Genomic DNA, 16,829 nt, shown 5'->3' with positions numbered 1-16,829 from the left:
TCCTGGCAGAACGTCCCGTTAGGTGCACGACCCGGGAGCGGGGCTCTCATCTCAGCCACGAGTACCCTCCGGTACCAGGTGGAGCACAGATAACACGAATCCGTTTCAGCCATGTCACCGCACGTTCCAGCCCTGTCACCCCGTCCACCTGGCTGAGTGTCGTGCACAGAGACAGAGCCCGGAAGCACACTTCCGAGAGCTCGGGTCACTGCTCTCAGCCCGAGGGATGAACAGGTTACATGTGAAGGAGTTTAAGTCGGAACGATGAGCACTGGAATGGGGAACGTGGTCATGAGGTGCAAGCAACAGGCTCCAGAAACCCACCCGTGCGGATTCGGGGTTTACAGGGTGATCCAGTAGGGCAGTAAAGAATCAGTGGAGTAGGTGACATTAAAGTGATGGCAGAATCCGTCATATCCCACAAGAAGTACATCACAGATGGGCAATGAAAAAACTAAGTTTTAGAGACAGGAGACTAGTTTTAAAGCTCAGGGGCTGAAACCTAAATTTAGAAGCCATGGAGGAACTCAGGCATTTGATTCCATGAAGGATAATAATTAAAAATTATTATTTTTAATAACCACACAAAACACCATAAATAAAGTTAAAGATGCAGATTGAGAGGACTTCTTTATATTTATCACAAAAGGTTAGAGTCCACATGGTGCAGGAATTGCTGTAAAACAGCGGAAAAGAGAAACAGCCCGATTTAAAAGCAGACACGGCCACGAACAGGCAGCCAGTGAACTAGCCCCCTCGGCACTCGTGCTCGTCAGGGAACGACGTCATCGGGGAGCACACGTATGTAACGAGACCTCCTTGTTTTCATCCATCAGCTCACCGAACGCTGAGAACACGGTGCTGGTGAGGGAGCGGCGAATGGGAGCATCCAGGTATTAGAGTGTCGGCTGGTGCAGCCGTGTGATCAGGACTTGGCCACACACACCCTAGTTCAGTCACTCCCCTTCTGTGAATCTGTTTCACAGAAATACTCCTGCCTGGGATTGGGTGAAACTCATTACAGCTCGAGACAGCCTCTCAAAATTGAGTTCAATCATTCCAACTAGAACACACATGAATACACACACACACACACACATACACACACATGGTTCATAACAGCACCCACCGTGGACATAACCCCACATGTCTAATTATAAGGAGTAGGTAAATTAATCACGGCAGATCCAATGGTTAAAAAGAATGAAGGTAATTGTTTTTATGTCAAAATGGAAGGATCTCCTAGACACAGATAAAAACTCATGAGCAATACGTGAGCCACCATTCATAGAAAACAAACCCTCAATGCATATGTTTATATACATTTCTTTCTATGTGTGTGTTTAAAAAAAACCCTGAAAGACACAGTTCCATCTTTGCTGCAGTTACTTTAAGTAAGGGTAGTAAGGTTTTAGGGTTTTATGTATTTCTCTGTTGTCTGAATTCTTTGACGAAGAACTCAGGTGTCACTGTACATTTGTTCGTCCATCTGTCCGTCTGTCCATCCATCCACCCACCTGGAGAAGTATCGAGTTTTAAATTCAGATAAAACAGAAGCCACGACAAAGCCTGCGGCCGGCCGCTCACACCTCTCTGGCGGTGCTGCCGTGGGAATTAACGCCCTGACCAGCAGAGCGCCTGGGCGCTGAACAGTGGCTGCGAGCCAGGACGGCCGTGCCCTGGGAGCCCCTCCGCGGCAAGTGCCCGGCTGTAAACACACACGCGGAGAATGATTTCTGTGTGAATTCATTTGGCATCTGAAGACAGCCACGTCCCCGCATTCCGAAGTCACGTCAGATGCACGATCCTCAAACAGCCCCGTAAAGCGTGACCGCAGGACAGCTGTGAGCGACGCCAGCCCCGGCAGCACACGTGCAGCCCCCACGGCACTTACGCTGAAGAGAACAAACGCCAGGTCTACGCGTCTGTTGTCAGCACGGCTGCTGAGCGGGGCCAGCCCGCGCCGCCCGCCCGCCCGCGTCTCCGTGTGGCTGCGCGGAGCCAGCCTGCTGCCGGCGCTCCTTTCTTGAACCAGCGTGACGGGCGAGTCCCTTTACCGAGCTGGGACTCCACTGCCCGTGGCCGGCGGCTGACGGGACTACGGGCCGAGGCAGGGGCCCCCGGGGCCCTGCTGGGAGCCTCCTCTTGGCCAGCAAGGCGAGCGGAGACTCTCGGGGCCGGGCGCGGCCGTGAGCCCGCGGCGACCCCCGGCAGCGGAGGGGCCGCCTCCCTGAGCCCGCCGCCTCCGCAGGGTCCGGAAGGCCCTCCTGGGGGCGAGCCCGCGCGGCGGCCGGTCCTTGCAGCCACGCGAGCAAGGCTTCCCCCCTTTCGCAGGGCAGCTCCTCTTCTGAACTAACCACAGCCCCTCACGGCGGCCACGCAGATCCTGCCTCCAGCACGGTGTGTACCGTGGGCCTGACATAAATCGTAAACCAAGACTTTATTGTTAGATAAAACACATGTTTTAGACCCCTTCATCGTGTTCAGGCTCTCTTACTCCTAGTGTGTGAACTTTTTTTTTTTATCAAGACTGGGTACTGGGTTTTCTCTAATGCCTTTTTAACATCTACTGAGAAAAATCAATGGATTAGGAAAAATATGTAATGATACTTATTTCCACATTCTTCGGTGAAACCCTATCTGATGTTTCTGAACACACTGATAAATTTAATTTGCAAATATTTCATTTTGGATTTTTATATCCATATGCACAAATGAGTCTGGGCTAGTCCTGTAAGATGAGGTGAATGGCTTCCCTCTGTTTTTCTCTGCAGTTATTTGCAAAGTTCGGTAAAATCTACTATGTTAAAACTATCTAGGGAAGGTGTCTTAAAAACCTTTTTTTTTGTGGTAAAACAGACACAACCTAAGATTTATCATTTGAACCATTTTAAGTGCACAATTCAGTGGCATTAAGTACATTCATGAGGCTGTGCAACCATGACCACTATGCATTTCCAGAACTTTCTCCCAGTCCCAAACATAATCTCTGTATCCATTAAACAGTAACCCTCCATTCTCATTCCCCCCACTCCCAGACCCTGGTAGCCTCTGTTATAATCTGTCTCCATGAATTTGCCTATTCTAGGTAACTCAAAAAAGTGGAATCATATAGTATCTGTCCTTTTGCGATGGGCGTATTTCACTCAACGCGATGCTTTCAAGGTTCGCGCACGTTGTTGCAGGTTTCAGAATGTCCTTCCGTCTTAGGGCTGATAACGTTCCCTGGCGTGTGCATCACACCTGTCAACCATTCATTTGTCGACGGACACCTGGTTGCTGCTACCCTTTGGCTGTTGTGAACAACACTGCTGTGAACGTGGGTGTGCAAATCCTTGTCTGAGTACCTGCTTTCAAATCTTTTGAATGTATGTCTAGAATTGGACTTCCTAGATCATACGGAGTTCTATTTTTCAGTTTTTGAGGAACTACTGTACTGTTGTCCACAGGGGCTGCACCGTTTTACATTTCTGCCAGCAGTGCTCAGTGTTCCAGTTTCTCCACATCCTTGCCAGCACCTGCTGCTTTTTTGTTTTGATGGCAGCCATCGTGATGGGTTTAAGGTGGCACCTCTGCGATTTGGACATGCACCTCCCAAGTGGCCAGTGATGAGCGTCTCTTTATGTGCTGATTGGCCACTTGTATGTTGTCTTCAGAGAAATGTCTAGCTAAGTCCTTTGCCCTTTTATTTTTTGTTGTTGAGTTGTAGAAGTTCTTTTTATTTTTTGGACATTTACTGCTATTTGCAAATACTTCCATTCCATAGGTTGCCTTTTCACTTGGTTGATTGTGTCCTTTGATGCGCAAAAGCTTTAAATGTTGCTGTAGTCAATTTTACCTATTTTTATCTTCATTGCCTGCCCGGTAGCTTTTCAGTGGCGTGCACCTTGCTTCCTGCGTGTGTCCAAGCCCCTCAAGGTGTCTCCCAGGCAGATCAGAACAAATAACGTCTGCGTTCAGGAAGGGAACTGGGAAACCAAGACTGTCAGGGGAGTCAGTGGCTCCAGAACTTTCCTACTGCCGTGCACATGGCTTTGCCTGACGGGGCGTCTGTCGGGTGCTGTGCACCCCAGCTGTGCTCCTGAGCCCCTGCAGAGCTGGTTCAGACCATGGCCTCTGGTTGACTTTCTGATGTTCCTGCGGGGAGACGAGAGCTGGAGCCGCCTCGTCTGCCGCCCTGCCGGTGTCACTCTCATGGCGTGCCGGTGACTTTCACAACGAGGAGTGAGAGGCAAACCTTAGACGACAATTCATTTCTTAAAATGGTTGAAATTGTTCAGATTTTCTATCTCTTGAATTGATTTTGGTAACATTTTCCTCGAGATGATCCATCTTATCCATGTTCACATTTATTGGTATAAAATCACTCACCATGCACTCACGACTTTCAGGCGTCCTGTCTGTGTCTGTGGTTGTAGCCCCATTCCGTGCTCAGGACTGTCCGCGGGACTCTTGTCTATTCCTGTCTTTATCAATATTGCTAGGATTTTGACTATTGGTAAGTAACCCTCCTGAAAAAGAGCTTTTTTCCTCTCAAAAACCATTTTTTATTTACTTCAATTTTGCTAATATTTGATACTATCTTTATTATTTCTCGTCTCCTGCATTCTTTTGTGTTGTTAATGCTACACATTCATTCATCTTCGAGCACCAAAGTTTAAGAAAAATTGATTTTAAAAATGAGGGCATTTAATCCAACGACTTTTCCCCTTCCTGCAAATTGGGGAAAGCTTCTTGGGCCTGTGCTCTGAGGTGGGACATGTCCTTCTCGGTCCAGCTCTTGGGGTATGGGGTGCCGTCAGGCACAGCCTGGGAACCAGCACTGGCAGTGGGTGCACACGTGAGGAGGTGGTGCCCCGACCAGGGCGGCATGAGCGCTGTTTACAGAGGCAGACTCTGGGTTGAGACGTCTAGGCACTCGGGTCCTTAGTGCCCCACGTGGCTCTGGCCACGGGATTCAGACCCCCCAGTTCCCCATCTACAAAAGGAGTGGATTTCGTCAACGATCTCAGAATTGATTTAGGGCAGCACTAGTCTTCTGGGGCTGACAAAACACCACACATCGTGTGGCTTAAGCCACAGCCCCACAGGCTGGAGGCCAGAAGTCCAAGATCAAAGTGTCAGCAGGGTTGGTTTCTCCCAGGGCCCCTCTCCTGGGCTCGTGGACGGCCGCCTTCTCCGTCCTCACCTGACCTGCGCTCTGTGCGTGCAGCTCTGGTGTCTCTTCCTCCTCTCATCAGGACGTACATCCCGACGCATCAGGGCCCACACTTACGAACTCCTTTAGCTTTTGTCACCTCTTCAAAGGCCCCATCTCCAAACGCAGTCACATTCTGGGGATTAGGGCGTCAACACATGACTCTCTGGGGACACAGTTCAGTCTGTAACACGAGCTCTGTCATTTAGGTTTCATGGATTTGAGCACTAACTGCCTAACATCTGACAACAGCAAAAACCCCTGAAGTCCCACAGGCTCTGAAGACACACGGAGCTCTCCCTATGTCACATCCTGAGGCGTGGGTACCGGGGGCTGCAGGCGACGGCCGTCGGGAGGCTGAGCTCTGAGGTTTTTCTGTCCAGCTCACTAGCCCCCCCCTTCCCCCTCAGCCATTGCGACCCAGACCCCCGCAGAGCAGCACGCCTGTGCTGGGGGCGCTCCCGGGGCTCGGCACACGTGCCCAGGACAGTCCTGTTCACCCAAACGCTCAGCACTGGCGCGTGAGTGGCCGTCTGATCCCCACGCTGACGACTGCATCCCCGGTGAGGGACATGAGATGCTGCCCCATGTACAGTTGTTCCCGTTCTGGGTGGAATACACAGCGGCCTCCTGCCTAGGGTCTACTGATTTTGGTCTTGTTTCTCTGTTTCCAAGCGAGGCTGAGGACTGTGCCTTGGCTGGGAAGGTGCAGTTGGTCCCAGCTGGTCCGCTTGCCTTTAACATGCTCTTTAACGTTTACATCACTGGTAACGTTCACACCCAGTGACTGGAGTTCAGCTGGTGTAAATGTAACGGGGTGGGGTGGGGGGGCAAGTGAGCTGAGTTAGGAAATTTCAATGACCAGCCAGGACCACTAGCTGACCGATGAGTACAGTTCAGGAGAGCACTTGGAAACCCACTTCCTGCACACACTCTTTCCCTATCTTTGCAAGGCAAATGCTAAAACACTGTTAATTTTTATTTATTTATTTTATAATTTAGATTTATTTATATAATTTATTACCGTTAATAACCACTAAATATTCTTAAGTGCAGCTAGCAGTTAATTCAAAATAACCCCATTAAGATGTTTTTAAAAAAACACATGAGATGTTGAAAGGATAAAAATCCATGAATCAGTTTTGTTCTCATGCACTTCTGTCCTGGGAGATTCCATCCATGTGGAGAACAGCTCAGACAAAAGTAACTCTTCTTATGGCCCCAAATTGCTTCCTCGATTCTGCGGGCGCTTTCTGAACGCTGCCGGGCTCTGGGGGCGAAGCCAGGCAGGCCTCCCTCCGCTCTCCTCCCCTCCCCTCTCTGGCACCGGTTCCTTCTCTGTGCCCTGGAGATGGGGACCGAGATGATCTGGAGGAACCCTGACATTATCTACGTGATCATGAGACCCCAGGGTCTGCGGCCCCCCTGCACGGGGCGTGTGTTTCTCTGGGTGGCTCTCCGGTCAGCCCTCAGCGGGAACCAGCAGGCACCGGCCCACCGGCTATCAGTGACCTTTTTCCTGAAAACACTGACATGGGGACACATTCACTTCAGATGCTTTTTTGTAAGTTACAAGGAAATCATGCAGAGGCTAGACTTTTGTTTTGGCAAAGCGGTTGAGAATATTACATTATGTTCCCACAATAGCATAAAATGTATATTTTATCACTTGAACGTAGCCCAGACAATAAAAGGGCGCCTGAGACTAGAAATATGTCTTATGAGAAAGGCCGAAGCAACCTTCAGTGATAACACCGACCGGGACAAACAGAGTGAAAAACAGTCACAGCCCGAGCAGCTGACCCGTGAGGGGCGTGCCTGGGCCCCGTGCACCCACCCTGCCCGGCGGTTCCCCGGACCCCGGGGCCTTGGTTCCTTGCTGGGTTAGATGGGAACTGTACTCTGTGTGAGCGCCGTGCTCGGGGGAGGGGGAATAAAATGACTGGAAGATGCTTTGAAATAGAATACGGATTCCCAGTATCAGGTAAAGGTAACATTTTGCTTCCTAGTGCTGGGAATTTGAGTCTGTTTTCCTGTTTATTTTTTCCTACATATTCAAGCACACACAAGTGTGCTCTCTCTCAAAAATCCCCATTCCTCCTTCTGGGTGAATGATTCATCAAGAATCTTGGCCTAAGTACGCTGCCGTTTCAGGGAAAACAGGCCCTGGGGAATGCGTGGGGAACACAGCCCGACCCTTCCAGCGGCCTCGTTGTAAGGCAGCCGGCATGTGTGAGATTCTGCTCGGAGCAAGTGAGGGAGACGTGGCTCGGACCTCACACGTGGCGCCCGTGGTGGAGACTCGGGAGCCCACACCGCTGTGTGCCCGCAGCACCGGCCAGGCGGGCAGAGGAACCCCGGAGAAAGAGCTGCAGGTTAGAAGGACTGCTTCCAACTAGAATAGTCATTTAACAGTTTTTTTTTTTAAAATTCAGAACCATTGGGTCATTGTTTTTAAGATGCAGTGGAGGGAGAAAAGGCTTATCTGGTGGATCAGAGTGCCAGGATGCCAGAGGTCCTGGGGGGAGTGCCCACCTTTCCCTCTGTCCTGGGGAAGTGCCTTGTGGCCAAAAAAAAAAAAAAACTGCGTCTCCATCCCCCGTGACTATTATGTCTGCAAAAACAAAGACCTGATAAAGTATAGGAGAAAGTGTGAAGGTATTTAAAAAAATCCCCAGAAATCTTTGTTTTGAAAGGTAAGTCACAAACCTGGAAGTGGGGGCACCAAGCTAGTTCCAAGACGTTTAAGTCCCAGGGACTCTTCCTCACGCAGCAGCTGATACTTCAGTGGGACATCTTTAGCTGATAAACTCTGAGTGCTGCTTTTCATCATTATCACAAAATTTTTTTTTCCTTTTAAGCTGGGGCTTTAACATGGTTTTAATTTTAACTTAAAAGTGGTTTTATTCCTAACTTTAATTTTACAACATTTTGAGAATAAAATATTCTCTGGACGTGTTTACACTGAAAGCTAATGGGAAGGGGAAAAGTTTTCAGAAGAGAAAATGTCGCTTTGCCAAAGGGTCAGGAATGATTTTTCTACACGTCAATGGGTTCCTCGCCCAAGGATCCTGGACACTGCCTGCGGCAGAGGGAAGAGTCTGCTCCTTGTGTTCCCTCCTCTGAGCACCACGTGAAGGCAGCAGGGCAGAGGTGACAATTAGGGCCAGAGAGAACCGGGTGACTCACGTCTGGTGAGCGAGTATGCTAGTGGCAGACACTGTGATGCCCTAGGCTGTCATTTCTGTAGGTCTGCACACGTGTTTAGAGACATGAAGATGTCATCTCCATCATCAGCACAAAGCGGGGTCTTTGAAGAATATAAACTAATAAATGCTTGAAAACTGCATGTCCTAACAGCCACGGGACCAGGCTGGGAAGGACCCAGGGCAGACGGGGCAGTGGGACTCCTCGGTGGGTGAGGACTTCACCACGTCGAGAGCCAAGGATTCCAAAGCACACAGCACCTGGATGCTGCCAAGGGCACACGCAGATGTGTGACCAATGACAGATCAGAACCAGGACATGAGTTAGGGGAGAGGAGAGAGAAGAAACCTGGGTCCACAGCTCCAGCACTGAAACTCAAAGAATTCTGAAGGGCCTTTGGAGATTACACTCTAGGTCTTCAAGCAGGTAGACATTTGCCTCCTAAAAGCCCACCAGCTGGGGAGCCGAGTGACAGAACACCTGGAGGAGCCAGGCAGGCAGCTGACTTGTGCGTGATCTGTGCACAGAAACGCCGAGGGCCAGGAGGGAGTCTGTGGCTTCCCCAAGCTGCAAACAATAAGTGTGCAGACCAGGCTTCAGCTCTCTGCACGGAAGCCGATCTGCAGGCTCTGGGAAGATACCAATCACGTGCAGTTCCGTTAGCTGAATGAGACCTTTTATTAAAAAGCACAATTCTGGTCTCCCCTTGGTGTCATTTTGATACATAAACTTTTCTAAAACAATAAAACAAACAAACAAAAAACCCCAAGAACTTCTGTTTCAGAACGTAGGACGTTTTGAAGGTTATATTCTTGACATTTGGAAAAGAGTAAATGGCCTCTCTTGGCTTTTGGACTGTAGCTAACATCATAGAGTTTTTTTGGAAATTAGATTCTAGGCAAAAGATAAATTACTCTGCACCAGAAAGTAAAAATCTATTTTTGATCGTCATAGTTTAAAAAATGTATCAAAGGATGACCAGCAGTCATTTAAAAGAAGCCCATAACATAAAATATCTGTGGTTATATACAAATTCACCTGGACAAACACAGTATCTGCTAATCTGTTACAGGATAATGTTGAGAAGGGGTGAAAAAAGCCAGAGGTTTGGAATTTAGAGATGAGGGGAGGCAAACAGGAGGAAGACTGAGAAAGAAATGCAGCTGGAGAGGACACTTAGGAAGCTGGGTAAGGATCTCGGCCAAAGGTGCTAAAAATGGGGTAGTTCATTGTTATGGGTCGAACTGTGTCCCCCAAAGTCCACTGGTTGAAGCCCCAACCACTGCAGGACCTCAAAATGGGACTGAGTTTGGAAATAGGGCCTTTAAAGAGGTAACTAAATTAAAGTGAGTTCATGCGGGTGGCCCGAATCTGATGACTAGTGTCCTTATAAGAGAGGACGAGGACACGGAGGAAAGGCCACATGAACACACATGGAGAAGACAGCCCCTGCAAGCAGGCCAGCGGCCTCAGCAGGCACCAGCCCTCCTGGTGCTCCGGTCTCAGACGTCTAGCCTCCAGGACTGTCAGAGAATAAACTGGTGTCTAGGCCCCTGGTCTGTGGTTGGTACTTGTTACAGCAGCACTGGGCCAACTGATACGTTCGTCAAAACCCAGTGAAGACGTACAAATGGCCAACTGACACATGAAAAAATGCTCAGTGTCGCTAATTATCAGAGAAATGAAAATCAAAACGACGATGAGGTATCACCTCACGCCAGTCAGAATGGCCGTCATTCAAAAGTCCACAAATGACAAATGCTGGAGAGGCTGTGGAGAAAAGGGAACCTCCTACACTGCTGGGGGGAATGCAGGTTGGTGCAGCCACTGTGGAAAACAGTGTGGAGATTCCTCAAAAGACTAGGAATAGACTTACCATGTGACACAACAATCCCACTCCTGGGCTTGTATCCAGAGGGAACTTTAATTTAAAAAGACACCTGCACCCCACTGTTCATAGGAGCACTATTTACAACAGCCAAGACATGGAAACAGCCTAAATGTCCATCAACAGATGACTGGATAAAGAAGTGTGGTGTATTTATACAATGGAATACTACTCAGCCATAGAAAATAATAAAATAATGCCACTTGCAGCAACATGGATGGCCCTGGAGAATGTCATTCTAAGTGAAGTAAGCCAGAAAGAGAGAGAAAAATACCAGAAAACACTCATATGTGGAATCTAAAAAAAAAAAAAAAGATACACAAACTTATTTACAAAACAGAAACAGACTCACAGACATAGAAAACAAACTTACGGTTACCGGGGGGGAGAGGGGTGGGAAGGGATAAATTGGGAGTTTGGGATTTGCAGATACTAACTACTATATACAAAATAAACAACAAGTTTCTACTGTAGAGCACAGGGAACTCTATTCAATATCTTGTAGTAACCTATAATGAAAAGTAATATGAAAACAAATATATGTATGTTCATGTATGACTGAAACATTATGCTGTACACCAGAAACTGACACACTGTAAACTGACTATAGTTCTCTCTCTATACACACACACACACACACACACACACACACACACACACACACACGAGCAAAAACAACACAGTGGAGGAAGAAGTCAAGTTTAACCCAAAGTGGAGCCCGAGCTCACCCCGCCATGTTCGGCTCTGACTGCCCGTTTCTGCCTCCCCTGCACCTGCTCCTCCCGGCGCCCCCAGAGCCGGCCTAACAGACGGAGCCCACATGTCACCCAGTCCGCCTCCAGCCTCCCAGAAGTCAGGGTTCATCTTGTACCACCTCCTCCCTCCAGAATTGAGGGAGACCTCTGGCACAGGTCAGCTGAACTGATGCTGGACACACATCACGTTTACACCACACTTGGTTTTTGAAATAAAAGCTGTAGCTCCTTTGGCACTAAAGGAGAACTGAGCATGTGGACAAATGAGTATTGGGAGGAAGCCCTCCAACCAAGTGAGAGCGATGGTGGGGGGTCCTGGCAGCCGGGCACTGGCCGAGACCCTGGAAACAGAGCCAGGCAGGCACTTGGGAGAACTGAGGAGCGGAGGGTGGACAGGCCGGGGCCGGGCCCCCCCGGCTGGGGTGGCCTTGGGGAGACTAGGTCTTTCCCACAACCTGGGACGTGAAGTGACAAAAGTCTAATAGGATTTCCTTTGCCTTGTGAACTACGCTCCGGCTGACAGTAAAAAGCAGGACTGTCTAGGAGGACTTGGGACGGATAATAAAATGTTCAGGCAGATGCACGGACACTGAGACGTGGACCAAAGGCCCCGGGCTGCAAGGAAGGGGTGTGGGCGTGATGCTCCCCTGGGAAACCTGTCCGGGTCCCCGGGACCACAGTTCAGTGGCTCTGCAGGGGTGACCAGAGGGCGCCTGCCCGCCACCCCCGACCCCGCGCACTGGGTGCAGATTCCCACCTAAGATCCACGTTTCCGACAGGTATTGGATGGTGGCCTTCTTCTTTCCCGGGGAGGGTCCGATGAAGATGCTGGCCTGGCGAGGGGCCCGAGTGACCTGACCTCCGCACAGCAGCACCAACTCCCACAGCTTGGCTCTGGGCGGGTTGCTGCCCGGGGCGATGAACATGGTCGGCTGATCGGCAAACAGGGTTCCCTGGTACAGCCCGGCAGACGAGAGGCGCTCCCGGCGGCAGAGCTGTGGGGCAGAGACAGGGAGGGTTACGGTGGCGCTGGACTGCCTCCTTGCTCAGGAAGCCGTCTCCTGATAAAGAACAGGCTGAAGGTGAGGGTGCACGCTCTCCGTGAATGCTGAGCTCCCAGGCTCCCAGGAGAGAGTGAGAAGGACATTTAATGAGAATGAAAATAATGAGCAGATGACACTTTCTGAAGCAGACTGCAGGTGAGATTCTAGGCGAACAAATTTACAGCCAGAAAAAAATGTTTGGGCCTTTGAATTATTACAAATTCTAAACCAAATTATTGAAAGTAATCAACAGATCAACGAGTGAGGAGAGTGTCATCTGATGCTTTGGGTCCTGCCGGGTCCGCGGGACCAGTGTGGATGTGCAGGCGGGAGCCTCACAGGCACGAGTGTCCGCAGCGCTGGGCCAGGGTCCTCCGTCCCGGGGCTCGGGGCTCCCAGCCCTGCGATGCCCGAACGCCAGCCCCAGAGCGTCCACCAGCAAAGCCAGGACCAGGCAGCACAGGGCAGAAGCCCCGGCTCCTCCCCGACACATCGGTGGAGGGGGACACGTCCTTCTGGACGTGGGATGCGAGTGTGGAGACACGGGACACGTTTCAGAAACAGGGGCGTTAAGCTGCCTTCCTTTCTGGTCTGATAAAGTCCTGGTTGTCTGGCTGGCCTGAGGGACGGCGGGGGCACGGCTGTTCTAAACACACTGTGCGTTCACTAACTACAGACTAGTAAAGACTGAGTGCAAACACCCTCTTGTTATCTGTCCACGTGGAGTGTTCTAACCTGCATATTTCCCTGAGGACAGAGCTGAACATCTGAGGTCAGTGGCTCTGAGAAATTAAGGATTTTAGGGGCAAGTTTATGGGAAAAGAGATGTAGGGTGCTTCTCAGAGGAGGGGGTGGCTGGGGGATTGGCCCAGCACCCCAAGGACAGTGGACAAGGGGGGCTGACCTGGGGGGTGACGGGGGGAAGGCCGCAAAGAATATAGTCCTCAAGTCCTCCTCTCTGACAAAATCCGACAAAGGACGAACTGTCCCCACACTAGGTTTTCATACTACTTTCTGGGTAACGTGCTCAGTCACTGACCCGACCAAACCGGGAACTGTCTGCCTTTTGTCCTGTTACTGTCAGGGAAAACAAAATCTTAATTTTTAAAACTACTTCTTGTTGAAATTTTTGTATCCAGAAGCCCAAGCTTCCAATGCCTCCGCCTGGAGCCCGCGCTCCGCTCCGAAGGCGCAGATGGTGAAACTGCTCTCCGACCACAGGTGACGTTGCCCAGAGGCTGCTGACCATAGCTCGTCGACTTTCCTCTCCAGTAAAGCATCATTTTGTCCCCACTGGTACCTGTGCTTGGAAGGCTGAAAAGATGACAGTCTGATGTCAGGGAAGCTTCTACTCTAGTTAGAGGAGCCAAACTTACTCCCCTGGAGGAACCAGGGCAGCAGTGAAAGACAGAAGGACCCCAAAAGAGGGGCAGAGCTCAGGATGGGCGGGAGCCCTGGACAAAGTCCCACAGGCAGCAGGGCCGTCAGCCAGCCCGAGGGAGGAGGAAACGGAGAAGCAGCAAGATGAAAGAGAGTATCTCCTGTCCAGGGACCGGGGAAGGTGCAGGGGGAACGGCCGGTGAGCGGGGGAGAGAGGGCCCCAGACAGAGAGTGGGCCAGCAGAGGATGGACGGGGCTGCAGGGTGAGGGGTGGAGGGGAGGATCCAGGACACTGGAGGGGAAGTTGACACGACGCACTGGAAAGGGCAGGTTCCGGACATGCAAGGAAGGGCTGAGGGTCTGGGCGGGCCGGTCGCAGGAGTGGAGAAGGCAGATCTTAGCAGATGACACAGGAACCACTCATCTTCCTTTGTGGGGAGGATGAGGAAAGGGAGGCTGCAGAACCACTCTCCGGCCAGGGGGTTGGCGAGGGGGCAGTGATTCCCTGGGATAGCTGGGGTGGCTGCGGGGCTGCAGGCTCAGGTCTGGAGAAGCAGCATCAGGCTGTGTGAGGCCAGCCCAGGAGGGCAGCTCACAGCTGGAGAGCCAGGCCCAGGATGCCTTCCGTGCTCGAGTGTGATGTTCTGGAGCTCCAGCTTTGGACATGGTGATCTGAAACACTGTTCGGGAAGCACTTTTCGAAAGAGTAAGAAAAACCAGTGTCTCACGTTCTTACACTTGGGGAAAGGGACTAAGGGATCCCTTAAGCAGCCCTGGGTTTGCCCACGCCTGGCCTGCCAGCCCCACGGGCGACGCGGAAGCTGAGTGACAGCAAACGGGAAGAGGCTTAGCGGGCTGTGCTTTCTAAGCAGATGATGTTAGGTTTTTTAAATTGTGAGGAAAGAAGAAGGACTTAAACCAGGGAGCTGGAAAGGAAGAAAGCAGAAGCAAGCGTTCCCTCCTACGGGCAATTCTGTCCTCGCTGAGAGGACACTGCTTTGACCAAACGCTAACTCGTAAGGCTGTCAAGACCCGCTAATCGCACACCGTGAATCTTGTCCCTAAACTCTGGAAGGGCCGGAGCAGAAGCAAGATTGAGGCTAGGTGACAAAGGAGTATTCACAACAGCAACCGAGAGCACGGCCTGCAAGGGTTAAGAAACAGTCCCCCAGATCATGAATAAAGACACCAAATCGCAAGGAGCAGTTTCCTGGTTTAACTTCACGGAGGAGGCTCAGGTTCCCCAAACCTCTCGCCTGGCAGGGCAGCCTCTCGGGCAGCTGGCAGCCTGTGTCACAGCAGGTTTCCTGTCGCTCCCCACACAGCTATTCTGCCCTGTAACAGACCTGCTTGTCTCACTGTTAACGTGCTTTAAATTACTTCTCAACAAGTAAACATAACGAACACGAGGAAGGTCAGGGTCACAGCTCAGTTTCAGAAGCACACAGCGACATGTAAACGTACATTTTAAAAAGCTGCTCATGTCTAGAATGAGGCACTTCAGCCCAAGAAGGATTGTCCAACTTTTGCATTTTACTGGCAAGCAGACCAAGGCCTAGAGAGTGTGGGTCCCCGAGGCCACATTTGAGTAAAACGAACAAAGGAACAGGGTCCAAATTCCCAGGTACCTGGCCAGTGACTGCCTGGCTGGGGCTGGGCGGTTAGGCAGGAGGACAGGGGACGTGGGACAAGGAGGCGCCCTGCAGGCCAGTCCTTCCTGAGCCGTGTGGACAGGACGGGAGCCCGCGGCCCTGCGGTTAAGGCGCCACGAACGGTGTCTGGCAGAGGATGCCGTCATTTCGGCTGAATCTGAGTGGCTTCTGACACCGTTGATGACCTCCCCTCCCGGCTTTGAACATCGAGGCCCTGGGACTTGTCACCCCTGGTTTTCGCCCTCTGACCCTGCCTCTGTCCGGCCTCATCCTCCTCACCAGGCCATCAGGTCCCGAGGATGGCTCCCAGCCCTCTCCTCTTCGCCACGTGGGCTGGGCTCACTCCCCAGGCGGTGAGGGCACTACCGGGAACAGATGACCAACACGACTCACTTCTGTCCTCAGTGCAGACCTTGCCTGAGCTCGAGGACCACACGCCACCCGCCTGCCTCTCTCAGCTCTGGGACCAGAGGGCCAACCACCCGCCGGCCTCTGCTTTCGGATGACTGACAAGCACCGCACACTCAACACTACGTGTAAAACCTAACTCGCTCCTGCTCGTCCCTCCCAAACCCTGTGCCATCAGACAACAGCTAACAGTTGCTTGGAGCCTACCGTGCGCGGGCCTGTCTGAGCATTTGATGTGAGTTAGCTTCTCAAGTCCTTGAAATAACCTTACATAAGGGATGCCGTCACTGTTTCCAGTTCACAGATGAAAACCAGGCAGAGAGGGTGACCTTGCACAAGGTCACGTAATTAGGAAGTGAAAGGCCCTTGGATTCTAACTCAGACAAGCTATGTTCTTAATAATGACATAATACTGCTTTCGGAATCTCAGCCAAGGGAGCCAGGAATTGTCCCCGACTTCTCGTGCCCTCACCTTCTGTATCCAATTCATGACTGAGTCCTGAGGGTCTGCCTCCTGAACACCATTCTGAGTCGGCCCCAGCATCCTCAGGGCCCCCTCAGCACCCTGGCCAAGCCTCAGTAACTTCCCGCCTGGGTGCCTGATGCAGCTCGCAGACTGGATTGGGTGTGCGCCCTTGAGTCCTCACCACTTTCCTATTTTCCTTTTTTTGTTTTAGATTCAGGTGTTACCTGCATGCAGTTAAATGATAAAGTACACTGGTCTTGGGTTCACGGCCCAAGTTTGTACACACGTACCCGCCTGGGCAACCGCCCCCGTGGAGGTGTTGACAGTCCTCAGGCCTTGGGAGGCCCCCATCCCGTGCCTCCCACAGGGAACTCGCCCCTCCTCCCAGAGACAATGGCTGTTCTGAGCTCTGCATCGTCAGAGCGAGGCCTTCCATCTATAACTCAAGTACAACCCTGGGGGCGTACGGCACTGACTCTGAAAACCCTCCGACAGATTCCTGTTACTTGGAGCAAAACCCCAAATTTCTAGATGGTTTACAAGACGCTCCAAGGACCGGCACCTCTTTCCACCTGCAGCTGAATCTGCACCCTGCTCCCCCTCCCACTCTGTCCCACCACACCTGCCTCCTCCCAGCCACGGGGCCTTTAGACACGCAGCTCCCTCTGCCTGGACGATGAGCCAGTCTCTTCCCCGTCAGGTTAGCTCCTACCCACCACCTGAGTTTTGGCTCCATCTCGAGTCTCCTGGGAAGCCTTCACCAAACCACATCTTGCCTTAAAACACCCCACCCCAGCACCCGGGGGGACCAGCAGCCCTGGAATCCCGAAGCA

The 16,829-nt window shown here is 51.5% G+C and overlaps 1 protein-coding gene across 2 annotated transcripts in view; it reads right to left on the bottom strand.

Moving 5' to 3' along the window:
- The window catches only part of MCPH1 (microcephalin 1), a 188,071-nt gene that overhangs the window by 6,688 nt on the left and 164,554 nt on the right, over positions 1-16,829 (bottom strand). For both annotated transcript variants that reach the window (XM_074353774.1, XM_045515531.2), the window contains one exon: positions 11,805-12,042. In XM_074353774.1, the coding sequence (XP_074209875.1) occupies positions 11,805-12,042 (238 nt within the window). The remainder of the gene's footprint in view (positions 1-11,804; positions 12,043-16,829) is intronic.

The sequence above is a fragment of the Camelus bactrianus genome, chromosome 26 (assembly GCF_048773025.1).
Source record: "Camelus bactrianus isolate YW-2024 breed Bactrian camel chromosome 26, ASM4877302v1, whole genome shotgun sequence".
NCBI classification, from domain to species: Eukaryota; Metazoa; Chordata; class Mammalia; order Artiodactyla; family Camelidae; genus Camelus; species Camelus bactrianus.
This window is presented reverse-complemented; position numbering and strand designations above follow the sequence as displayed.